Genomic DNA, 26,612 nt, shown 5'->3' on the forward strand with positions numbered 1-26,612 from the left:
ATGTATATATTTTTAATATCGTTATTTAACTGACCAAAATCATTCATTGAAAAAACCTTCTTTTCCTCACAGCTCTAATGTCACCTGTGATATAAAAGAAATGTCCTTATATATTTGTGGGCCATTATCCAGTTGCCTTCTGCATTTTACTCCACTGTATTTATTTATTCTTTGGCCAATGGTACAGTGTTTTAATCACTGTGAGTTTATAAGTCTATTAAAGTAAGTGTTTTCACTTTATGATGTTCAAAATTATTTTAGCTATTCTTGATCCTTTTTAATTCCACATATTTATTTATTTTTTTTACAATCTTTTTTTTTTCTTGTATGAAAATTTATTTGATGAATATTTAACAAGTATTTCCAAAGTACAGTTTATGGATTACAGTGGCTTCCCCCCCACCCATAACTTCCCTCCCACTTGCAACCTTCCCATCTCCCGCTCCCTCTCTCATTCCATTCACATCAAGATTCATTTTCAATTATCTTTATATACAGAAGATCGATTTAGTATATATTAAGTAAAGATTTCATCAGTTTGCACCCACACAGAACATAAAGTGTAAAATACTGTTTGAGTACTAGTTATAGCATTAATTCACATTGGACAACACATTAGGGACAGATCCCACATGAGGAGTAAGTACACAGTGACTCCTGTTGTTGACTTAACAATTTGACACTCTTGTTTATGGCGTCAGAAATCTCCCTAGGCTCTTGTCATGAGTTGCCAAGGCTATGGAAGCCTTTTGAGTTCACCGACTTTGATCTTACTCAGACAAGGTCATAGTCAAAGTGGAAGTTCTCTCCTCCCTTCAGAGAAAGGTACCTCCTTCTTTGATGGCCCGTTCTTTCTACTGGGATCTCACTCACAGAGATCTTTCATTTAGGTCCTCTTTTTTTTTTTTTTTTTTTTTCCAGAGTGTCTTGGCTTTCCATGCCTAAAATACTCTCATGGGCTCTTCAGCCAGATCTGAATGCCTTAAGTGCTGATTCTGAGGCCAGAGTGCTGTTTAGGACATCTGCCATTCTAATTCCACATATTTATTTTAAAATAAACTTGTTAGGGCAGGCATTTGGTGCAGCAGTTAAGATGCTTCTTGGCATGCCTGCACCCCACATCAAAGTGTCCAGGTTCAAGGCCCAGCTCCATTTATGATTCTAGCTTTCTACTGATGCTCATTCTCAAAGGCAGCAGTAACCACACAAGTAAGTGGTTCTCTGCCACCCACATAAGAGACCTGGATTCAGTTCCTGGCTCCTGGCTTTAGCCCAGTTCTCCCCTGCTTGTTGCAAGAATTTGGGGAGTGAATCAGGATGAAGGATCTCTATCCATCTGTCTCTGTGTCTCTGCCATTCAAATAAAAATGAATGGATATGCAAATAAATTAAAATTAAAAGAAATGTGACAGTTGCTACAAAAGTCTTTCTAGGACTTTGAGATGACATTATATCTAAAAATTATGTTAATGGAGAATTGACATCTTTATGGCTAGTTATTCAAATGCATGAGTATGGTATATTCTTCCATTTATTCTCTCAGTTTTTCCCATTAGTGCTTTATATATTTCTATGTAAGAGGTCCTGCACATTTTTGAGATTTATTCCTAAATAGTTAATATTCATTCCTAGTTAAAAGATGCTACTATACATTGTATAATTACAAAATTATTTTTCCAATTGTTTACTGCTGCCATACAGAAACACATTTTATTTTTTTTACTTTCAACTAGCAACCTTACGAAATTCACTTATTAATTCCAACATTTAACAGATTATTTTTGATTTCCCACGTATACAAATGTGTATCTGTGAATAAGTATTTTTTTTCACTCCTTTTATCTTTTCTTTCCTAATGCACTGCCTAGGATCTACAGTATAATGTTGATAGTGGTGTTGACAGTGGGCTTCCTTGGTCATTCTAATCTCAGAAAGGATACTTCAATATATAGTCATCCCTTGATTGGTTCCACAATCCCACAACCCTTCATGATACCAAAATCCATGTACGCTCAGGTCTCTTATAAAAAATGACATAGTGGAACTGGTGCTGAGGCTCACTTGGTTAATCCTCTGCCTGCAGCGCTGGCACCCCATATGGGCGCCAGTTCTAGTCCCAATTGCTCCTCTTCCAGTCCAGCTCTCTGCTGTGGCCTGGGAGGGCAGTGGAGGATGGCCCAAGGCTCCTGGCTCCTGGCTTCAGATCGGCACAGCACCGGCCATTGCGGCCATTTGGGGAGTGAGCCAACAGAGGGAAGACCTTTCTCTATGTCTCTCTCTCTCTCACTGTCTAAAACTCTACCTGTCAAAAAAAAAAAAAAAAAATGACATAGTACTTGCATCTAACCTATGTATATCTTCCAATGTAATCTCTAGATTACATAATCTCTACATTATACAGCTTATTAAAATGTAAATGCAACAAAAATAGTTGTTGGACTACATTTTAAGGAGATAATTACAAGAAAGAAGTCTGTACATGTCTATACTTAGACACAATCTTTTTTTCTACTTCTGATCCATGATTGGTTGAATTTGTGGATGTGGATACAGAATGCTGACTGTACTTTTGCAATGAACTGAAAGCTGTTTGTATTTGAACATTAAGCCAACCTGCAGTTCTTAAATAAAGTTTGGTTATATGAATCACCATTTATACACACACACATATCTATCACTGAATTCAATTTATGAATGCAATTGTCTTTTAATTTTTTTTCTTGTTACATACGTGTCCAATTTTACTGTCAAGGTTATGCTGGTCTCATTAAATGTACTGGGATGTATTTCCTCTTGATCTGTTTTCTCTTTTTAATAATTTTTATTTAATCAATGTAACTGTTCCTTAAATGTTTGGCAGAATTTATCTGCAAAGCCATCTGGTATTAGTTTTCTTTCTTTCTTATTTTCTTTACTGATTCTTCTCTAATACTTCTATGAATATTCAGATTTTCCTCTTCTTCCTGTACATTAATCTTCTAACAAATTAAACTTTTGACTTTAGTGATTATTAAACAGTATAACTATTTTTCATTAATTTCTGTTCTTATTTTGCTATTATTTCATTCATTGTACTTTTTAAGGAGTTTGATATCCTATTACTGATATGATATTATTAGGGTGGGTATTAGGGCAATTGATTATGAGCCTTTTTTCTTTCTAATACATGCATTTTTTTTAAGTCTACATATTTCATTCTAAGCAAGAGTTTATTATAGCCCAGTTTGGTATTTTCATTATTCTTCAGTTAAAGTATTTTCCAGTTTCCATCACTATTAGTTATTTGACTCAGTGGTTAACTGGAAGTTTTTTTTTTGTTTGTTTTTGTTTTTTTTTTTAAGATTTATTTATTTGAAAGAGAGAGAAAGGGAAAGGGAGCGAAAGGGAGTGAAAGGGAGAGAGAGAAAATGAATATCTTCCATCAGCTAGTTCACTCACCAAATGGTCAAAACAGCCAGGGCTGACCCAGGCCAAAGTCAGGAGCAAAGAACTCCATCTTTGTCTCAAACATGGGTGGCAGGGGCCCAAGCAGTTGGGTCATCACCCAGGGCCTTCCCACATATAATATGCGCTGCTGGTGTTGCAAGCAGTAGCTTAACCTGTTGTGCCACAATACTGAAATTATCTTTTCATTTTTCACTACTACTTCAATGTTACTGTGAATATAGAATTCATTTGAATTTTGTGAAGACTTGCTTGATAACCCTACTTATGATAAATTTTAGTAAATGTTACCATGTTTTTGATCCTGTATCATAGTTGTAATGTGAATAATTTGAGTAGCTAATACATGAAGAGATTGTGTTGTGAACAATACTTTCAAGAACTATGTACTTTTGCTTACTACTCACTCGTAAATCTTGACAAGCGAGAATGTTGTCAAGCCACTTATATAGGTAGCCATCTGGAGAGAGGCCCACATTGTCAAAAACAGGGCCGCAACACAATACTGCCGACATCGCCTGAGGATACAAACACAACATTATGTGAAAATGAAATCTAGACAAATTTGTTTTTATAAAACAGAACTATTAGATTTACAAATAAAAGACTTCTAAAGGCAGTATTTTTCCTAGATTTCAATAGTAGATTTAATAAAAAATAAAAGATTCCAAATTCAGCTCTTTTTATGTGTTAAAAACCATAAATATAACTTTGCGGATGTATAATTTTATGACTATCACAAATCTTTAGATGAAAGCATGAACAATCAAAGCAAAATGACCATTTCACAACATCTAAAACACATTTTTCTTCAGTGATTTTGAGTGCATTCTGCTTATAAGAGATACTGCTTTTTATACTGCTTTTTCAAATTTTGCTTAACACTATTTGAGTAATATACTGGGTTGACAAACTATGGAAAATATAAAAATAATTATGACCCTTTACCAATGGTATAGAAAACGAAAAATGTGAACTTCAGCTTCTACAGAGGGGAGAAGAATCAAGGGAAGACAGGTCAAAGGGGGATCTTGATTGATGTCACTCACCGGGTCTAATAGACTGTGAGGACCATCGCATAAATTAGCTCACTGGGGCAAAGGTCAACTGAGAGTCACTAACTTGTAGAACAAATAACAGAACTGATATAAAGTTAATTTTCTAAAATAAATGGAGCCGTAAGGAGTCATGCTGTGAAGACTTTGATCAGTCCTCGTTGTATGGAAATTTTATTACTGGTGATGGCAGGACTGGGGGAGAGGAGGAGACTGGAAAGGGCACACAGCTCTTGGTAGATTTTGAACTTGAGTGCCACCTTTCCGTTTTAGGCTGCAAATGTATTTGTAAGACAGCTTTTAAAGGGTAAATCAGAAAAATCTCAAGGTTCCCAAATAGTAGAAACAATGGATAAAAGTGGGAATTTGCCAAAGTTTTCCATTTTGAAATTGTGACCAGAACTGGAATACTCATATTTACATGTTTACAAATATCTATGTTTATATGTAAATTCCGAACTCAGTGAATGCGTTTATTTTTGTAAGTATGCCTATTTGATACTTTTGCATTTGCAGTTATATTTTATCACATCAATAATATTATGCTATTTATTTTAGCCTTATATTTAAGGTATGGTTGCTAATTTGAGGAAACAGACCATTGATCTGACAAAACTCAGTGAGGAAAATGTCACCTACTTTTAACGCACAGTACTGGTATCTTGTAATCTGATGATTTCTGTCACTGTAGCGATCCAGAGGAGTGAACATAATGCTGAAGGGTCCTGCCCACTGGCTGAACAAGATGAAAAGGTGGTGCCGCAGGCTTTGCTGCGGGAAGAGAAACCTTCGGTGGTGAACTAGGGAGAAAAACGCGGAGTTAGAGTCTCCCACACTGAGATCTGTATCACTGCTCCACAATGGGGCTTCCGAAAGTGTGGCAAAAATGGAGTTAGGAAATAAATTTATTTTGGTGCAAGAAAATTGAAATCTTTGCATATGAGGGAGTCTTTAAAAGTTCATGGAGTATCCATGGATTTCAAAATTTTCTACAATCAAAAGTTATGTTTTAATTTCAGTTTTCCCTGAACTTCTTTTTAATTTGAGAGGCAGACATACACACAAATACACACACAGAGAGAAAGAGAGAGAATCTGGCTCCCATCCTCTGGTTTAACCCCCAAATGTCCACATTGGCCAGGGCTGAGCCTTAGGCTAAAGCTGGGAGCCAGGAGCTCAGTCCAGGTCTCCCACAGAAATGGCAGGAACCCAACCACTTGAGCCATCAACACTGCTTCCCAGGGTCTGCGTTAGCACGTAGCTGGAGTCAAGAGGCAGAGCTGGGGATCAAAATTAGTACTCCATGTGGTACACAGGTGTCGGACCCAGGGTCTTAACTGCTAGGCTAAACACCCACCTCTCCATGAACTTTTTGAAGCACTTTTGTACCAGGTTCTAAGTCTGGGGGAAAGGGTTAATTCGGTTTCCTAATTCTATTTTTCTTTAGGTAATGAAACATATTTAAAACGTTAAGCTGAATTTTCTAAGTGTGTGCTCTCCTCCTCCCACAGCAGTCAGTAGCACCTAGACTCAGAAGGAAGTAGCGATCAAAAATGGGACCAAAGACACTGTTCTCTAATTAATATCTCAGAAACTGCAACACTTCCTGCTGGCAGCTGCTTACGTATAAGTTTTCTTGACTGCTACTGCCTGTTTTTAGGAAGAGTTGTGACATATAGTATAGAGTATGAATTTCAAACAAATGCACTTCAACTGGAAAAGTTAATTTAAATCTCTATTTGGGGTCCTCAAAGATGAAGAGGATCATTAAGATTTTTAACATCAACATCACGAAAAGTAGAAACATTAACTGAGTTGAAAGCTTTTTGGAATTATACTAAAAATCCTTCAATTAATTTTTACACCAACTAACCAGCTGTTTTATTTTCTGATTCTATCAGAATGAAAATGTTTCACATCCACTTGCTCTGTGAATAATTCTCTCAATAATGTAATAATCAAGTGTAAAATTTACTTAAAATTTTACTTTAATTATTTTGTTTCATTTTTACTTTTTTACTTACAAAAAATTTACTTAAAATTAAAATCACTTAAAAATTCTATTTAGTGAGTCAGAGAGCAAGGATATTGCTGATATTACATGTGTACAGGTTAGCACAAAGATAGTGGGAAAAAATGAAGTCTCCATGAATGTGCCTTCTAAATTACTCCTTTTCTATGGAAATCACACAAGTTCATTTTCAATGGAAATTAAATAGAGTAGGAATGACATGCACAAAGTCAAATTGAATTCCCACTGCTCCCTTTCCAACTCTGTGCTGAGTTATAACAATCTGTTCTCACGTGTATTTCCAAATATCTCTAAATAAATCTAAGATCTTGTCCTAGATTTGCACGTAGGCCAGTTGAATCAAGGAGCAAGGCACAGTCTAGAGAACATGAATGTTTTTCGAAGGTGAAAAGTGATTTGCAACGATCCAGCACCCTACCTGGGACACACTGGATCAAGTTGGCGACCATGGCACTGAAATGTGCCCGGATATCTTTAAGAATTTCAACTTCTTTGTCATTTTCAGCTTCTAACAGCATGCGGGTCAAGTCCACATATTCTAAGAACAAAGCTCCCAGGGCTAGCGTATCCCGTTCTAAGGCTCCGTTTGTGCTGAAATAAAGGAAATGGAAAGTTTTAGATGGTCAGACCACGAGATGCGTGGTCTGAACGCACATACTAAAATCTGTTCCTAAACTGGACTGCAGAGTAAACAGTATAAGAAAAAGGAAAGAGAGCATGTTTTGTTTACTTTCCCGAGTTTAGGGTAATATATTTTAAAAAGAAGAGAGAGACCAGTTTGGTAGAGCTGTGGCCCACCTGTCACTTATTACACCAGCATCAGCCAGAAGTTCAAAAATTCGAAGTAGTTGTAGCCTCAGTAAGTCTCGTCGTTCTCGGCGTTTCTTGTTCTGCAGAGAGAGAGGTAAAAGAATATGGAAAAAACAGGATTAGCCTTGCTTTAGGAATGTGTATTAAAGAGAGGCATAATCAAGTCAATTTCAATTTGCTAAGCACAAAAGGCAAATTTTCTAAGCACAAAAAGCTGGTGCTATGGCATAGTAGGTTAAGTTTCCTCCTGCAGTGCTGACATCTCCTATGGGCACTGGCAGCTCCTTTTCAGATCCACTTCCCTGCTAATGGCCGGGAAAAGCAGTGGAGGATGGCCCAGGTGCTTGGGACCCTGCAGCCATGTGGGAGACCCAGAAAAGGCTCCTGGCTTCGGATCGGCCCAGCTCCTACTGTTGCGGCCATTTGGGGGGTGGACCAGTGGATGGAGGACTTCTCTCCCTGTGTGTGTCTCTCTCTCTCTTTGTAACTCTACCTCTCAAATAATGTTTTTAAAAAAGGAACATCATTTTAAAAAAAAGGCAAAATGCACGTTCTTTCTACTTAATCATTTGAGAAAGTGCTTGCTATTATGGACTATAGGAGCAACAGGTCATCAGCAGGTTGGGACAGATAGATGCCATGAGGCTGGAATGTGGAGCACCAAGGAACCTCCCTTTCCAGGTGCCCCCAGCAGCCGTGCAAAGGCCAGGGCACCTGAAACTTGTGGAAGGGGACACCAATAATTCCACCAGCTGTGCTCACAGAGGTAACTCTGTTTTTATTTCATTGGCTCAATTTCTGTTATTTCTTTATCAAATCTACTATAGGAGGAGCTTCTTAGTTTCATTTTTATTTATTTCTTATTCTGGTACATTATACTTTTTTGTTTTTTAATGCTGGTACATTAGAAGTGGATTCATTTCAGAGAAAATAATGTTACATGCCAGAGGAGACAAATAATATTCTTGGGCATCTGATTGCTTATTAACAAAAAAATTAAAACTACAATTATTTTTAATGCAAACTTTTTGCAAAAGTCTATAACATACACACAACAGCTTAAGTTGTTTTGAATTTATGTTTAGGACACAAAAATCCTTTAAGGGGCCAGCATTGTGGTGCAGGTTCAGATGCTGCCTAGGACACTGACATCCCATATGGGCTCTGGTTCAAGTTCTGGCTGCTCCACTCAGGATCCAGCTCCCTGCTGATGGTCTGGGAAAAGCAGTGGAAGACTGCCAATGATAGGGGAGTCTCAGATAAAGTTCCAGGCTTGTGGATTTGGCCTGGCCCAGCCCTAGTTGTCGTGACCATTTGGAAAGTGAACCATAGAACTAGAGTCTCTCTCTTTGTAACTATGCCTTTCAAATAAATAAATAAATATTAATTTAAAATCCTTTAAAATACGAACCAAATTATATTAAATACTTGAATAATGAAAATGACATTGAAGTATCAAAATTCATTGTTAAAAGCATGTTGGGATGCTTATATTCTTTAGGGGAGCCATTCAGTTTGATGTAAATTCACATCATTGTCCAAATAAACCAAGTCTTAATTATTTAAGTTCAAAATCTCACCTCTGGTCTTCGTTCCAGAGCTTCTTTCATTAATGGATGAAGTTCTTCCACCAATTCTCTATGAAGGAAAAAGCCCAACATTTGGTATTCATTGTTACTGAAAATTAACTTGTCAACAAATATATCCAGTCCACATCACTTGATTTTTTTTCAGTTTGCTTCTGACAACAAAATCTCCCCTAACTTCTCCATTTCCCTACCAGGTGATGAACTGGAAACATGTATTGGCCCATATTCCAAATTGCTGGTCTTAGTCCCACTTCTTGAGCTATAATTTTGGTTCAATTCCTATCGGATGACTTGATCTTATTTAAATGATCTGGAAATCTCAATGGCAAAAACCCCTACCTGAACAATCAAATACTATTTTCCAAGTACTTCTAAATTTCAAAGTATTTTAGTACAAACTATGGAACTAAAAATAAATACAACTGAGTCCCTGCACCCAAGAATTTTTTAGTCTCAGTGGAAGAAAAGAGACAGGTGCAATTACTCTGGCACTGCCTTTGAGATTTGAGTTCAGGAGACTGATTTACAGCTGATTTTTAAAATGGAGTCTTTTTGGATTTCAGAGTTCAATTTCTCTATTTGAGCTCTATAATAAATATAAATTATGGCAAGTATTAAAATCCTGAGGTTCTCATCAAAACCTTTTTCTCTTAGGTGGTACACATCTAAGTTTAGACCACATTGATAGGCAGCTTATGTTGAATACACACACTTCACCCATCCCCATGATCTCCATCTCAAGTAATACTTACTAATCTAATCAGTTCCTTTCTTTAGGAAATAACTTCTAAATTGCTATGTCAAAACAGAACAAAGTAGGAGATCTGGGCTGATGCCATGCTAGTATCTATGCATTTTGTCTACAATCTGTGATGTTTCTCGCAGGGCACCTTGTTTTATTATATTACATACTCCAGGAAAATCTAAGGACAGGAAGATAAACTCCATGTATTTTACAGAGATACAAATCCTATTTTTTTTCCCCTGACTTCTCCAGTACAGATATAAGCTTCACTTCTGATCCAGCTCTCTGCTATGGCCTGGGAAAGCAGTGGAAGATGGTCCAGGTGCTTGGGCCCTTGCACCCGTTTGGAAGACTGGGAAGAAGCTCCTGGCTCCTGGCTCCGGATTGGCACAGCACTGGCCGTTGCGACCATTATGGAGTGGAACCAGCAGATGGAACATCCCTCCCCGCCCCAGTCTCTCCACCTGTGCATCTCTGTAACTCTGCCTTTCAAAAAATAAATAAATCTTTTTAAAAAAAAGCTTTGATATTGCTATAGATGGAATTATTGTGCAGATGTAAGGCCCAGAAATCCAGGTATGCTGACTGTATGAGGGGACTTCAGAAGGTTAGCAAATGGAATTAAAATAATTTTATTTTGGTGCAAAAATGTTTGAAATTCACATAGAAGAGGTCTTCCAAAAGTTCATGAAAGTGGATAGCATGAATAAAACTACGCATGGATTCCAAAAATGTTTGCACAAAAACAAACATCTTTTTATTTTTAAAGATGTATTTATCTATTTGAAAGTCAGAGTTACACACAGAGAGAAGGAGAAAGAGAAGGAGAAAGAGAGAGAGAGAGAGAGAGAGAGAGAGAGAGAGAGAGAGGAGAGAGACTGGTCTTCCATCTGCTGGTTCACCCCGCCAATTGGCCGCAAAGGCCAGAGCTGACCGTTTTGAAGCCAGGAGCCAGGAGCTTCTTCTGGGTCTCCCATGCGGGTCCTGGGGCCCAAGCACTTGGGCCATCTTCTACTGCTTTCCCAAGCCATAGCAGAGAACTGGATCGGAAGTGGAGCAGACGAGTCTCGAACCGGCGCCCATATGGGATGCTGGCACTGCAGGCAGCAGCTTTCCCTGCTACTCCACAGCTCCGGCCCCTAAACTTATATTTAATATATTTAATATTTAAATATATATTTAATAATAATATATTTCACAAACCTTTGGAAGTCTCCTCCTATTAAAGAAAAGAAAGGGCCTTACAGGAATAATTGACTACACCAAAACCAACATAATTTGCAGAATATACTGCAAAGGGTTCTGTCAATGCTTACACCTTGAGAGTGTTGTGTAAATGCCTGATGAGCAGAGAAGGTTACTATTATTTTTTAGATGCGGTTACTAGGCTATTATTTAGATATCATAGCTTCTGAGTAGCCTAACTGGGGACTGACACAGAATTATCTTCACTTATAGTAATCCTAAACAAAGCCCACAGGTTAAATAACATCTAGGAGGCAGAATTCAAGTTGCAATAACTGACAGCAAAATGTGAGGCGGTTGCAAGGAATGCCTGATACATGTACGTCAACCAAAGAAGACAAAGGGAACCACGCCGTGCGTATCAACCGTCCTGGCAAACACCAACATGCAAACTCAACCGGATTCACAAAAACGAACCATGACAGCAGCAGCATGCATGAATTTAGAACTCATGAAGACTACTGTACCTGAAAACAAGGCAATTTGTTCTCCCAAATCCTAAGACTAAGGATTCTGTGATCTCAATGCTCTCTAGTCTCATCAAAGGCACCAGCTGCTTTAGGAGAACTCCCACCGATGGGGTGCCTATGGCCTGAAACGAGTAGATGAAAAGTGAAAAAGAGGTAACAGGGTAACTGGCGGTTCTCTTAGTCACACAAGGATTCCACACAACAGTTCCAAAATACTGAACCACATCCCAAGGCACTGCCATCATTTCAGGAAAAAAAAGAAGGAAAAAAAAAAAACCTCATAAATGCAATACAACAAATGTATTTCTCATCTGGGACACAAATTCTAAAGAAAATATACTTTATAGTAGTCCTCTCCCTTCTGTAGAAAAACCAGCTCAGTTTACAAAATCACCTTTAACAAAATAACCAGCGCATGGTTTACAGGTGGAATTCTTGGTGAGAGAAATGACATGTCAGACACAAATGCAACTCAGTGAACTGGTAAACACAAGTCACTCGGTCCTAAGCAAGTTTCTCAACTTCGTTTTCTCTTTGGTTCCCACTTGTTGGGGACGAGTCATAAATTATTCACATAAACACCCGATGGAATTTAGGAATGTGTAGGATGAAAATCTGATCCCACAATACTCCAGATGGCAGGCACAGTGCAATGTTGCACTGGGAACTCTAGACAAACAAGCTAAAAAAAAACCTTACAGAAGAATTCTTCGGAAGCATGTCATGTCACCTTGTTATCGTAGCTCACTGTACCATCAGGGGTGGTTGCCATTATTTCCGGAGTGGAAGCCCTTAAGTGTCCTGGGCTCATGATGCTAGGTTTTGCAACTCCAAAACACAGAATCAGGTAGTTTCTCCACAGGGTAACATAGTTGTCTCCGCTGCTGGCAGTGCTGGTTTTCTTGGCGTTAATGGGGCTACTAGAAAGCAGGGAGTCAAAAAACAAGGGTGAAATGAAGTTCTAGGTTTGAAATATCACTTATTAAATGAAGATCACAGGAGGTGCTCAAGTGGAGACAACTGTCCATCAAAGGCATTGTCTAGGGACCGTCTGCACTGCAAGGGCAGCTGAGTAGGGGAACTGGTGAGCTTTAAGATTCCTTTAACCATGAAGAGTTCAAGGAGAGTCCATACTTAGATAATCGCATTGATTATTAAGACAAAAAAAGAAAACTCTAGCTCTAAACGAAAACTTGTGGTTCTTCTATTCATGTTAAGAATTCTATAGTGGGAAGTTCAGAAACTGGGGATTATTATAGCATCCCAATCATTTAGACAGAATGAAAACTTAAGAGGGCAAACCATAAAACAAGCAAAACAGAGGAGGGCACAGGGATCCCTTACTTGGGGTCCACCAGTGGCATCACCGACTGGAGCCGAGTGAAGGCATAAGGCCACGCGTAGCTGAGGGCCGTGGGGCAATGCTTGGGCAGGTTCTCCTGCCGCAGGAAGCTGAAGAGGCAGAGCACCCACGGGTCTTTGACAGACTGTGCAAAAATCCAGACGTGGGAAGGGCTCTTGACATCGTAATGGCTATTGACCAGGACCGCGTTCCACTCCACCAACCACTGCAGATCCACGTTGTGGGTCAAGGGTAATGTGGCCTGCAGGAACAGGAGGGAGACCATGAATGAAAGCTCACCTGAAGTCACCTGTTCTCACCGGGGCCCCTTCTTCTACAGGGTTTCTCCCGACCACCTCTGCGAAGGGCTGGCTTGGCACCTGAACCACCTATGCTGCACCTGGCATACACACAGCCCTGCTGCAGAGTCATCAGTTTCTTCTGCTAGATGGTAAGCAGCGTGAGTGCAAAGTCTAAGGGCTGTGGTCATATGGTGACAGTTTTAATGTCACACAGTGCTGTGCTTTAGTACACAGAAGTGGCTCAGCACATGTTTGTTGAGAAAAATACCTGAAATTAGTTCATTTAAAGTTAATCATGGCTTTATCATTAAAAAATTCTGAGAAGTTATTCATCTCTGAAATTCATGGGTGTATTTTAATCCTTGTAATTAACGTACACTTTTAGTTGTGATTTTCCTTGTCTTTACTCAGACTGAGAAGCTTACCCTTGATTCAGAGAGATGGCTGAACACAACGCCTTTTAGGAATGCAACTGGTGATTTCTTAGCTAAGAAGCCTACTTATTTGCCCTACGTGGTCAGGCCAAAATATATATACATTTCAAAAAATATTGTTCAAAACCTCTTGACAGATAAATATCTATATCTACGTGCTTTTGTTGTATAGATAGGTAAGACATAGATAAGATAAGCTTTTATATTTCATTCTCTTTTAAGTCTAGATAGTAAAGTTTAGGATACACTCATTTTCAAATGGTCCCGCTATTGTACCAGGGGCGGAAATGGCCTTTAAAGTTTGTTGGGCATTTCATGTGACCCTTTTATCTGCTGGGTCAATGAGTTCCCACGGGGCAGAGTGTTACAATAGTGGCTTCCGTGGGCAGCGGGCAGTGAGCATCAGCCTAGTCGTGAATTTCCAACACAAGCTCTGTCCAAAGCCTGTGTCCTGGGAAAATGACTGCACTCTGCGATCTCAACTTAATTTATGGCTTGGGAATTATGATGGTGCTCTTACCTAATCTTTCAGTAAATCATAGGAGATTACAGATGTAAACACACCTGGCACAAGTCAGGCCCTGTTTCCCCCGTTCCTCCACTCCCCTTCTTGTGCATCTTTCTAATGACAATATTGCTGACCTAGTTACCCCCGGCTTAAGATTTTGATCCTGGCTAAACATAGGATGAAGTCACAGGAACAGCATCTACTAGTGTCGTCTGTAGGACAGTATGATATGCACGTAAAACAAATAAAAGCGACCATTTTCCAAGCTATTCACTCTCACTCTTAAGGTCTGTTGTGCCTGGTGAATACTGTAGGCAACTGTTGTTGTGAAGATGGCTATAAGGAAGAACAAGGCCACTAGAAATAGGCATCTGTTTTCAATTTCAGGTAGAAAAGGTCAAGAAAAGCTCACACATGTTGCCAGGTTTCACGTTCATTTAAATTAGGAGGGCACTTCAAGACGTTCACGGAAAAATAGAATTCAAAATTCATTTTGGTTCTGATGCTGTTTGAAATCCAAGCATCGTTCTTCTCATCACGCATGTTTTCCTGGACTTTGGAAAGCCCCCTGTGTCTGACAAGCCTCTGCATCAGGTATTAGCAGCGTGGATTCTGCAAGGAGTCTCCGGTCTGCCCTGCCTCTCTTCACGTGAAATGAAGCCAGGCTCTGTTACTGTACTTTCATTTGTAAAAAGTCAGATAAGTAAGATCACTTGCAATGCTCTTCCACTTATCCAGGAAATGAGATTCATAACCCAAAGAAGGTCAAGTCTGGGCACTAACACTTTGCTTCTGTGAACTGGGGACTGCCTTGGGGACCCCTCCGCTCGCTTAAGGGTCGGATGAGATCCATTCAAAAGCGCCTTGTAAATTGTAAAGCACCACATAAACAGAAGTCACCCATTAGGTACAACATGAAGTGTCTTTAGTTTTAAGTACCTATGAAGTGTTAAATACACCAAAGAAGGCAAATCAATTTTTAAGCATCTTGAGCAATTCTCAAAATTGCAGTTTGAAAAAAAAAATTGTCTATATTCTGAAGGCTCAAATTGTGTTTGAAATTTACCTGAAGGTCTCTGGAGCTAACACTTGTTTTCTTGAGTACATTTGTGCTGGTTTACTCATCTGGCATAAAACCCCCTTCCTCCCATTTTAAAGTTTCTTTGAATCTCTTTTGCTGACAGGTCAAGAGCTTATACACAAGCACTGTTAGCAATCAGGATCCAATGTGTACTTACTGAATCCGAAACTGCAACGTGAATAAAGCTTTCGAGAATGGAAGAGCTTAGTTGATCCATGACATCAATCATAGGCCTGTCGTCATCCTGTACAAAGGGCAGGCGATTACTCTCCATGGGAAAACGAATCCTTCCCAACCACCCCACTGCCTTCGCGGGGACCACGAAGCAGAACAGCGTGCAGCTCAGTGATATGGGCTTTCTCACAGAAAAGTGAGTGCCAAGATGGTGAAAGGCAGTGGATCAAACTCCCTGTACTTCTGAGGTTACTCTTTCAACTTTCAGGGGAAGATAATTACGGCTCCAATTTCACACTGTACTGAAAAGACATATTCCAGAAGTTCAAAGGCTCATATGCACACGAAAACCTAAACACCACTATCAAACATTATCCACTGAAGTGTTCACGTTGTCATTAATCTTAAGGAATGAAAACATGCTTTGTCGGACCAATAAATGCCGGTGGTCTGTTAAAATAACGGATGGATTGTTGACTGGGATCAAAGTTTAGTCTCAAAGAGACTGGCCCAGAGACAGCAGTCACATGCTTTGTGGTATCTACACAGTGCGCAGCTGTTTGATAAAAGAAACAAATTGGAAAGGGCACAAGAGAGAATATTTTCCTGCAAGTTCTTCTATATGAATGATTATACACAAATGAGGGGGCTTCAAAATGCTTGTAGAAAATTGAATAAAAAGGTAAGTTTACTTTGATGCACACACTCTTTTTGAAATCCAGGCATGAGAGTTGTCCAAAAGTTCATGAAAAAATGTATATTATAAAAAGCTGCAGGAATTTCAAATTCATTTATACCAGAATAAACATCTTTTAAGAGAAGTTAAAAACCTATTTATTTGAAAGGCAGAGAGAAAGACAGGGACAGAGAGCCAGAGGGAGATCACACATCTGCTAGTTTGCTCCCCAAATGCCCACAGCAGCCAGGACTGAGCCAGGCTGTGCCCAGGAGTGGGGCACTCATCTTGGGCCTCCCATGTGGGTGACAGGGATCCCAAGTACTTGAGCCATCACTGCTGCCTCCCAAGAGGTGTGTTAGCAGGAAGCTAGAGTCAGAAGCAGAGCCAGGACTCGAACCCAGGCACTTCAATATGAGATGAAGGCATCTCAAGTGGTGTCTTCACTGTAGCACCAAACGCCCGTCCTTAAACTTATTCTTTAATTCCAGTTTCTGCAAACATTTTGAAATGACTTTTGATATATGGCTATGTTTACATTTGCTGTCCTTTATTATAGATAAGCTTGTCAATATAAAATTATTTACTCAGAAGCCTTATAGGAAAACCTTGGAATGTCTGTATTCAGGTATGAACGAGGATAGTTTAAAAAAGTTGGTTGGGCAAAGAAAGGAACGCATGAGCGACATGCTTGACATAGTCTGGTGAACAGCAGTTAAGAACATGGGTCTCGGGCTGGCACTGTGGCATAGCGGATTAAGACACTGACTGCAATACCAGCATCCCATATGGGTGCTGGTTTGATTCCTGGAAGCTTCACTTCCAATCCAGCTTGCTACTGCTGGCCTGGGAGGGCAGCAGAAGATGGCCCAAGTGGTTGGGCCCCTGGACCCATGTAGGAGACCTGGAAGATGCTTCTGGCTACTGATTTTGGCCTGGCCCAGCCTTGGCCATTACAGCCATCTGGGGAGTGAACCAGTGGGTGAAAGTGCTCTTTCTCTCTTTGTCTCTCTCTCTCTCTCTGTAACTCTGCCTTTCAAATAAAATAATTTTTTTTTTTTTTAAAGAACATGGGTCTTTAGAGGCATCTGTCATGTCTTCACTGTTGATTTTGGGTAAAGCATTTAGCTTTTCTAAACCTCAGTCTCAGCATCTGTGCATTGGGATAATAACACAACTGATTTTCATGTTATGGTGAAGGTTAAAGGAGGTATAGGTATACAGCAGTTAGCACAGTGTCTGACACACACAGGTAATTGTTACTATCATTACTATTGTAATTAGAAATGGAATGGAAGTTTCCAACATGTAGCATGTCAGAGACACATCTACCAGGAGTCAGAGACACAGCCCTGAAATACAACAGAGCTATCTGCAGCAACGTGAATAGAAACGACTATGAGAGGCTTAGAAATATTTTTTATACTGAGGACAATCCTGAGGATGGTAAAACCAAGATTAGCAATTTAAAACACAAAAACAGAAAGTGCCATTCTTCTGCAGAACTACACGATGTAAAACACTGGCCTGTCTTTCATCAACTCGTATATAGAGTTAGGCCACCCATGCCAGCTGGCTGAGTGAGAACATCTGAACCAGGCGTGCACCACTTGACTGAGCGCGGGAGTTTAGCCAGGCTTGATCATGCTTAATAACCGGCTTCCTTCTCTCAGCCCAAGAGGACATGTCCTTGTAAAGCCATTTTTCTCCCGTCACTGAGATAAAACAACTTCTCATTAGCCAGACTGCTACTCTGATTATTTTCCATGGATGCATTATTTTTCCAAGTTTATTCTCTGATATATGTTCTTTCTTAGGTATATGCTAAGAACTATGAAGATAATGATCCAGAACCTAAACTAACCAGGAATGGTATTTTCTGTTGCTCTCGGCATAGGATTTATCTTTAGGAGATCAAGAATGCTACTACATAATTAAAAACTCAAGAATAGGGGCCAGCATTGCGGCGCAACAAGCCAACAGATGCAACAACGGTATCCCATAGAAGTGTGAGTCTGAGTCTTGGCTGCTCCACTTCTGATCCAGCTCTCTGCTATGGCCCGGGAAAGCAATGGAGGATGGCCCAAGTGCTTGGGCCCCTGCACCCGTGTGGAAGACAAAGATGCAGTTCTAGGCTTCTGGCTTTGGCCTGGCCCAGCTCTGGCAGTTGTGGCCATTTAGGCAGTGAACAAGTGATTGGAAGATCTCTCTCTCTCTGTCTCTCTCTCTGATACTCTGCCTTTCAAATAAATACATAAATCTTAAAGAAAAAAACGAAAACCTAAGAATGAATCAAACATTATGTTTCAATACCATGTATGACATGTAAGCACGGGAAATAATAATGCATTATTTATAGTTTTAGATCTACATTTCAAAACAGTTTAAAGACAATGAATTGGAAAATTCAGAAGAACCCATACCTCAGGCTGACCCAGGGCAACAAACAAAGCTCGAATCTCCTTGAGTATTAAGACAGACAGTTTGCGCGTGGCCACCTGGAAGCTGCAGAGCAAAACCAGAGCAAACCCTTCCACGGCGTGGAGGACGCTGCAGTGAGGGCCTCGCTCCGACTGAGTTCTGTGGCTGGAGCCATTGGGGATTAGCTGCCAGGCAACAAGAACAACATTCCACGTTCAGCAAATAGCAATGGAAGAAGAAAATATTCTGATAGGCAGATCTTTTGTTACACTTCATCACGTAAAACTTAAGTTTCAATGGCTTAGAAGTAGACGTGATGGTGAATTCATTATTATTCATGAAATATCCTAGGCCCCCCCCCCCTTTTTTTTTTCAGATCAACTGTGGCTTTGGAATACCATCAACCATCTGTTACCTCTGCTGAGAAAGAACTTTTCAAAGGCTGTTAACAGTAATAAAAACACAACTGCTTCTGTCCATGTAATTTGGGATTATACTGCACATACAAAACAGACTGAATTGTTTTCACTTAAATTTCCTGTAGACTCCTGGATACTCTTTAATTGAACTCTCAAACATTCACTTTCTGCTCAGGCTGGCTTTCTTGTCTGCCTAGTAGGTTCTAATCTAAGTTTTGCACATTTACCAGACGGGTCCTAAAGATTCCCAAACTACAGCCAAGTAGATCTGAAGCGAGAGGAAGCCAGACACCGAGGGGACAGATTTCCCCTTCCTTCCGTTTCCCTTTTACGAGCACGTGCAATCCTTGTTTTTCTGCCTAGCATCTCTTGGCATTTGTAGAACACGAGGAAGGAGAGGGAACTTGACAGCCTCTCTCCGAAGTTGGCCCATCTGGGGTCCTCCTGTGCTGCCCTGAGGCGTCACAGTCCTCAGACCCTCTGTCGCGCTCCCTTCCGGCCAGACCGCCCGTCCCCATCTGTTCATCACCACTGCCAAGTCACCACTCGGTGTCCAGGACCCCGGCTCTCCTCTGGCAGCACTCCTCTCTCAACCTGCTCTCCAAGGTTTTGCCATTATTTTTAGCATTCAGGCCTAAGGCATGAAAGGAACAAGAAACTGCAAGACTGCATTTTCTTCATGTGGATATTGGACAAAGCAACCAATATGCTGCTGACCAGGAAAAACAATAGCTGGAGAACAGCTAGCTTTTATATATCCATATTCCATATCGGTCTCTGCATCTGTCTCCGACTTCCTGGTCTATAGCCATTTTATCTTGAAAATAAATTTGTAATTACGCAAAAAGCAATTCCTTGTCTTTAAGTGGCCTTATTAGTATTACCAAGCCTAAGCTTGTTGGTGTATCACTGAGTTATTCCGTCACCACCATTTATGCTGGCAGAAGAACCGACAATGGCCGTGACCAGAGGAAGTTCCCCAGTAAACTCCAAGGGCTGCTCATTCCCAAAGGTAGGACATAAAGGAGTAACAAAGGGTAGGGAGAGTGTGAAAATTACCTCTGCATTTCGGATTTTGTTGGCTTGTTCGTAGACCTTCCCTTGAGTTTGTATGACCAGTTTCCATTGGGTGAGGAGCTGCAGCAGTAACTTCAGGGACGAGTCTAGGAGGGTGTGATGCATGTCACTGACCTCTCGGAGCAGGAAGTTGGTAAAGCCAAACAGTACATCTTCTCTCCAGTCTGAGAAGTCGACCAGTAAACCCTGAAGAGAATTCTGCGCAATATGTCGCAGTTCGTCATCCATATGAATGGAGAGCCTGTAAAATAAACAAAAGACAATAAAGCCATTTACTTCATTCATTTTTTTCTCCTGTATCTAAGAAGGAAGATAGGAGAGGGCTTCAAATAACTCATGGTAAGTGCATATTTTGCAAAAAACGACACAAGGATTTCATATTTTTCCTTGCACCAAAATAAACATCTTCCCACCCCCCCCCCCAGAAACCATTTATTTAAGATATATAAACTTCACGCATTTCATAAATACAACTTTAGGAGCCCCATGAATTTCACTTTTTCCATGAACTTTTTGAAATACCAACATATAGGTCTTAGCTTCTACTTGTGTCTCAGAAATGGATTTTTCCCAGTTCCCTGCTAATGTGCCTAGGAAGGCAGAGGACAAGGGCCCAAATGCTCCTACTCCCGTCAACCAACCATGTGGGAGACCCAGCTGGAGTTCCAGGCCCCTGGCTTCAGCCTGGCCATTGCTGCCATTTCGGGAGTAAACCAGCATTTAAGATCTAATTCTTGCAAATAAGTAAATTCATCTTTTAAAAATGAATCTCTCTTAATTTTTGATTAGTAAATGACTTAAATGAAGACTTTAAGAAACTGTTTAGATTTACTGAAGAGTTGCAAAGATAATATAGTTTCTATAGCATTCACCCAGCCTCAGCCTGCTAATGTTAACATCTTATATAACAGCACAGGCACCAACACTAAGAAATTAACACTGGTGCCATTCTAGTCACCAAACTATATAATTTATTCAGATTTCACCAGTTTTCCACTAATTTCTGTTTCTGTTTCAGGATTCAATCCATAATAGCACATTGCATTTAGTAACATATGCCTAGTTCTTAGTAATGCACTACAGAACAAGTAATTACTAACTTCTATTTGTAAGCATGACAAACTTGACTACCGGAGAAGGCACAGGAATTTTATCCAGAAGTTCAACAAGAGAACAACCAGAAGTAGGCTGGTGGTCCTCAATCAGGTTTGTTCCCTGGGGGATACCTGACAATGTTTGGTGACCTTTTTGGTTGTACAGTGTGCGGTACGCTACTGGCATCTCTCTAATGCACAGAGGACAAGGAGGCTGTTAAACACACTGCAGCGCACAGGACAGCTTCCTAGGACAAAGACTTCTCTGGTCTAAAATGCTGATGGTGCCAAGGCTGAGAGACTCCCAGCACTATAAAACTGTTAAATCCTAACATCAATCTCAAGCATTGTAGTGAACAAAATGCTTTGATTGATTGATTTATTCATTTACTAAACAAATATTTTTGAAAGCCTCCCAAGATTCAGGCAGACCCTACCCCGGGATACAGCACTGGTGTCTGGGGTGTGGCGTGTGCAAGAGCAAGTTGTGAGAGTGCTGGAGGGTGAAGAGGGACAGTTTATGGGAGGGTCTACAGGCTACCCAGGGACCTGGGAGAGGGGGTTAATGGTGTGTGATCTAGAATCGGAATACTGGGTCAGTGTGCTGCCTCAGTCATTAGCTACTTGGTCATGTGACCTTGCACTAATCAGTCTCTCTAAGCTTCAGCTCCCTCATTTGTCAAAGGGGGCTACCTGCTGTGATTGTATCTGATAACCCTGCTGTGAGGTTCAGAGATGATCCACATACATTTCTTAGCAACACACTGAGTGTGCGATAAGCACTCAGTAGATGTTAGCTATTATTATCAAAAGACAATGAGCTTTATATGGAATAGTACGGAGGAAGAAATGGGATTGAACTCAATTGCAAAAAGAGGCAGGCAGGAACAGGGATGACATTTTGGAGAAGAACAAGGCTGAGGGTAGGGACCAGCTAGCAGGTCACTGCCAAGACCCAGGGAATAAGCGGCGAAGGCCTGAACCCCAGAAAAGAAAGAGGAAGGCAGAGATGAAGATCAAAGCCATTGAGAAGGTAGAGTTTCTAGGACTCAGTGGACTGGAGGTGTTCCGTGCCAGAGTCATTTGGAACTGCCACAACAGGGCAGATAGTATCCCGCACAAAATGGCTAAGGAATTGGGGGAGAGCGCTAGGGCCCCTTAATCCAAAATCCTCATTTTGGATTAACGTCTAGTGTAAACTGCACAACTTATGCACTATTGAATGAAGTATTTCAAAAATTTGACAAAATGAGAAGAGTTGTTTCTTATTCTCTAAAGCATAAAGTAACCCTAATTGGTCCAAATCTAACAACACAGTTTGGGTAGCCCTCATCTGAGAATTCAGCATTGGAAGTGCTCCAGAATCTACAACGTTTGAGTCGGTCATGACACCGTGAGTGGAAAATTCCACTCAATCTTATGTAATGAGTTGCAGTCAAAATGCAGGTGCACTAAACATATTGTATAAAATTACTTTCAGGCTAGGCGTATTATAAGGTACATATGAAAATCAGCTTTTTATTTAGTTTTTGGTCCCAACCCCCAAGACATCTCATTTCATATATATGCAAATATTCCAAAATGCACAATTATCCAAAATTTGAAACACTTCTGTTCCCAAACATTTCAGATACGGGATATTCAAATTGTATAAAGCAGATGTAAAGCTCTTCAGTGGGCAGACTTTTCCTGAGCCAGGGGATATATTCCTTGTCTCAAAAGTGCATGGTGTCCTACAGAGATGCTGAGGTGGAAGAGCTAAGCTCATTCTCCAGGGAAGTCTTATACAACTGAATCTATAGTTCTTAAACCGTTCAGGTTTCCTGAGAGAAAACGCAGAGGACTTTAACTTGGAGTTGTAATTACAGATTGTCTAAATACAAGTTCTCAAACTTTCTTTATATTTTAATTTCCAGCAGACCTATTTTTTCAACAAGATTTTATATAGATCTCTGTAATGGTTAATTTCATTATGTCAACTGGGCTAGGCCAGTGTCCAGATATTTGGCCAAACATTCTGGTTGTTTCTGTGAGAATGTATTGTTTTAATTAAAAATTGTTCTAAAATTTATTTTCATTTTATTTGAAAATCAGAAAGACACATACATACACTGAGGGGCAGAGGGAGAGAAAGCATTGATTTGCTGGGTCACCGCCAACTATCCACAGTAGCCAGGGCTGAAGCTAGGAACCCTGAATGCATTGTGAGTTTCACAGGTGGGTGGCAGTCACCCAGGTACTTTTGCCATCACCTGCTGCCTTCCAGAATGTTCAGCAACAGGAAGCTACATCAGAAGTGGAGTAGCTGGGACTTGAACCCAGGCACTCCAATATGGGATGCAGGTATGTCAAGTGACAGCTTAACTGCTGTACCAAATGATAATTTCTGTTTTGTTTTATTAAAAAATTATTCATTTATTTGAAAGATAGATGGGGAAAGAGAGAGAGAGAGAGAGAGAGAGAGAAAGAGAGAGAGAGTGCTCCCATCCCCTGGTTCATTCCCCAAATGCTCGCGACAACCAGGGTGGGGTCAGGCCACCCTGCTCTGCCATGACTAATAAAAACTCCAATACACAACACATACAATCCGAGTTGTTCTGCTCAAAGGCCTGAAGCCTACTCATTTGGGAAAGGGACCCGTTTCCCAAGCAGCCTTGAGTCATCCTTGTCCATAAGTTGAAAACACTGGTTTATAAAAAGCATCTGAAGCCATTTCCCCATCTGAAATTTACTATTTACACTTATACCTATTGAGAAAACAAGCTCCCACCGGCAAGAAACTCCCATTTTAGGGCAGGAAATGGTGTAATTTTCAGGCTTGGAATGATGTTGGTTACTGTTACATGTTGTCTCCCCACATTTGTCCTATTTGGAACCAGGGTCATTGCAGGTGTAACCAGCTGCTTTGGAGCGAGGTCATACAGGAGGGAGGACCCCCGGACATGCTACCACCAGCACCTTCAAAAGAAGGGAACCTCGGGAGACACATACGCAAATAACGCTGTGGGAAGACAAGGCGAGGCTGGGGCGATGCTGCTCCAAGCCAAGGAGTGCAAGGAGTGCCAGCAGGCTGCTGCGGTGCTGCAGGTCAGGCTGCTGCCTGGAACGCCTGCATCTCATATTGCAGCGCCAGTTCCAGTCCTGACTGCTCAGTGCCTTTGATCCAGTTTCCTGCTAAGGCTCCTGGGAGGCAGCGGATGATGACCCAAGTCTGGGTTCCCGCCATCTCCGTCAGAGACTCAGATGGAGATTCTGGCTGCTGGCTTAGCCTGTGCTGTTGCAGGCATTTGGGGAATGAACCAGTGGATAGAAGATCTCTCTCCCTGTCACTCTCATTCTGTCACTCTGCCTTTCCTACAAAATAAATAAATCTTAAAAAAAAAAAATAAAAAGACTGCCAGCAAGCACCAGATGCTAGGGGAGAGGTCAGGAACAGATTCTCACTCAGGTTCTCAGAAGCAAGGAACCCTACTTACACCTTGATCTTGGATTTCAAGTCCCCACAATTAGTCAGACAGATTCTGCTGTTTAAGTGACCTACTCTGAAGGCAATACAGTCATGAAACTAGGCCTGTGCCAGGAATAAAAGCCATGCTATCGCCTATTTAGATGGGGCCTTTATGTAAGGACCACTACTCTCAAGCTTTCTTCATGAGGTTAATTGCACTCTTCTTGTAACTTTGCTCACATGCACAATTTGCAATCCAAATCTGTTTTGATTTCCAAGCCACAACAAGACAGGATCACCACAAGGCCTCAGAGAGCCCCAGGGCTAGGTGGTCCTTGCTGTTCTAGGTGGCCACGCCTCCCAGCATGGTAGTGCTCCTGTGCAGGAGCAGTGAGGGGCACGAAGGGGTTCCTGGACGATGAAGACTCAGGACCACGGAAGGGGAAGGGACTTTAGAGATCCAAGGCCCAGTTGATCACACAAGTGGAATGTTTGTAGAAGAACAAGGCCCAGATGGTCAGGGAATTGAGATTGAGAGACCATAAGCCGTCAAGACGAGTCTGTGCAAGCAGCAGGTGAGAGGAAGGGGAGGAAGCTAAGAAAACAAGGCTGTGGTGGGGGAGCATCTCCATGTTTGTCCTTGAAGCCTGTGAACAGACAGTCACTGCCAGTTATGTTCTCCACCCAGATCTTTCTCATTCTCCCTTCTATTAGATTTTAACCTGATAATCAGAGATCATCTTGAGATCTAATATCATAAAACACAAAACAGGGAAAAAGATAGTTAACTAAACAAACTAGAATTAAATGGGAAAGACAGCTGGCTGCTCTGGGTACTCAGGCCCTGGAGCCCAGCGGTCTGGGGCTACCTACCTCTCACTGGCCCATTTGCACAACTGGCAAGGACAGAGGTAAGGAGAGGCCAGTTCCCCAACTCCCACTTGGGCCATCCCATGGAGAAACTGGGTCAGAAAAGAAAGCGCAGGCAAAATAAACAGGTGCAATGGTAACAGAAGTGGCTCTCAGAGAGTTTGGTGGCAGCAAATAAAAGAGCACAGAGGCTTTAGGAGAAAACAACCAGCGTAGAAGTCTGACTAGCTCGGGGGACTCAGGACCTAAGACAGGGTCTCGGGTGCATGATTCCATGTAAATAAAACCACAGAGGGGGCTAACAAGGACACAGCAGTAAAACATACCAGACGAATCCAGCATTGCCAACATCAACTGCAGCTGTCCCTCCCAGGCAGCTGGCATCAGGAGCACTCAGCAAGCCTGGCGTGAGCCTCACTGCTCTGCTCTCAAGCTAACGGGCAGCTGCCGTCTGCATGGCCACGTGCGCCACTGCACACGGTCCTGCTGATCTCGAGCAAGCCAGGGCTGGGACCCCAAGGGCACGTGGTGCCCGTACAAGGTTGTTACTGAGTAAGAAAAGGACATGTTGTAAAATGGGGGAAAACATAGAGCCTGGGCAAAGCCACCTTTTTGGTCAGTGAGAGCAAATCATTTTTTAATGGAAAACACTTACATAAAGGTGAGCTTCAGATTCTAAGGGAATCAGCTAGTAGCTTTTCATAATCCTGTTGTATGGAGAAGCATGAATGCAGAGGGGGTGAGTTCAAGTTTACAAACCATAGCCAGAAAAAAAAAATCAACTAGGAGAAACATGCTCCTCTCAACGACAGCCAGGAGAACAAGAGGTTATTAGGAAGGCACAGAGCCTGCAGCCTCGTAATGTCCCTGAAGGCAGCAAAGAAAGAAGGGCCCAGGAGATGAGGGTTTCCCACAGGAGCGGCTTAGAGACAGGTGTGCTGCTCCCTTGCACTGGCTCACCAGAAGTGGTAGCAACTTCTTCTGAGGGTGGGGATTAAAGAACAGACCCCAATCTGTGAACAGCACATTGAGCTGCACCCAATGAAAAGAAGTGATTAAGTGAACTACTGAGGGAACACACACACAGACACAATTGAGACCAGTCCTCTCTCGGCGGCTCAGCACAACGAGCCACTTCCCCCAGCACAGAATATGTTGTAGAGAGAAGCAGAATAAATGTTAACTGTTTTTGCCGAATACTGCAGAAAATCAAGGAATTACAAATGCATCATCTTAGAAATGTCCACAAGGAATAGGAAATATTGCATAGAAAGGTATCTATTAATCTTGCAAAAAAAACCAATGAGATTTGGCTTCAGGAAAATTCTGTAAATGTGGATATCAAGCCTTATTTACCCTCTGAGGTTCAATCTCCT

General features: G+C 41.2%; 1 protein-coding gene across 2 annotated transcripts in view; it reads right to left on the minus strand.

The window, feature by feature from the left end:
• FRY (FRY microtubule binding protein) overlaps nt 1-26,612 on the minus strand; it is a 512,138-nt gene that overhangs the window by 128,762 nt on the left and 356,764 nt on the right. For both annotated transcript variants that reach the window (XM_062194404.1, XM_062194403.1), the window contains 11 exons: nt 19,807-20,065; nt 18,331-18,513; nt 15,215-15,301; nt 12,735-12,994; nt 12,121-12,310; nt 11,388-11,512; nt 8,922-8,979; nt 7,330-7,421; nt 6,950-7,122; nt 5,139-5,299; nt 3,852-3,962 (listed from right to left, as the gene is read on the minus strand). In XM_062194404.1, the coding sequence (XP_062050388.1) occupies nt 3,852-3,962; nt 5,139-5,299; nt 6,950-7,122; nt 7,330-7,421; nt 8,922-8,979; nt 11,388-11,512; nt 12,121-12,310; nt 12,735-12,994; nt 15,215-15,301; nt 18,331-18,513; nt 19,807-20,065 (1,699 nt within the window). The remainder of the gene's footprint in view (nt 1-3,851; nt 3,963-5,138; nt 5,300-6,949; nt 7,123-7,329; nt 7,422-8,921; nt 8,980-11,387; nt 11,513-12,120; nt 12,311-12,734; nt 12,995-15,214; nt 15,302-18,330; nt 18,514-19,806; nt 20,066-26,612) is intronic.

The sequence above is a fragment of the Lepus europaeus genome, chromosome 6 (assembly GCF_033115175.1).
Source record: "Lepus europaeus isolate LE1 chromosome 6, mLepTim1.pri, whole genome shotgun sequence".
In the NCBI taxonomy this organism is placed as follows: domain Eukaryota; kingdom Metazoa; phylum Chordata; class Mammalia; order Lagomorpha; family Leporidae; genus Lepus; species Lepus europaeus.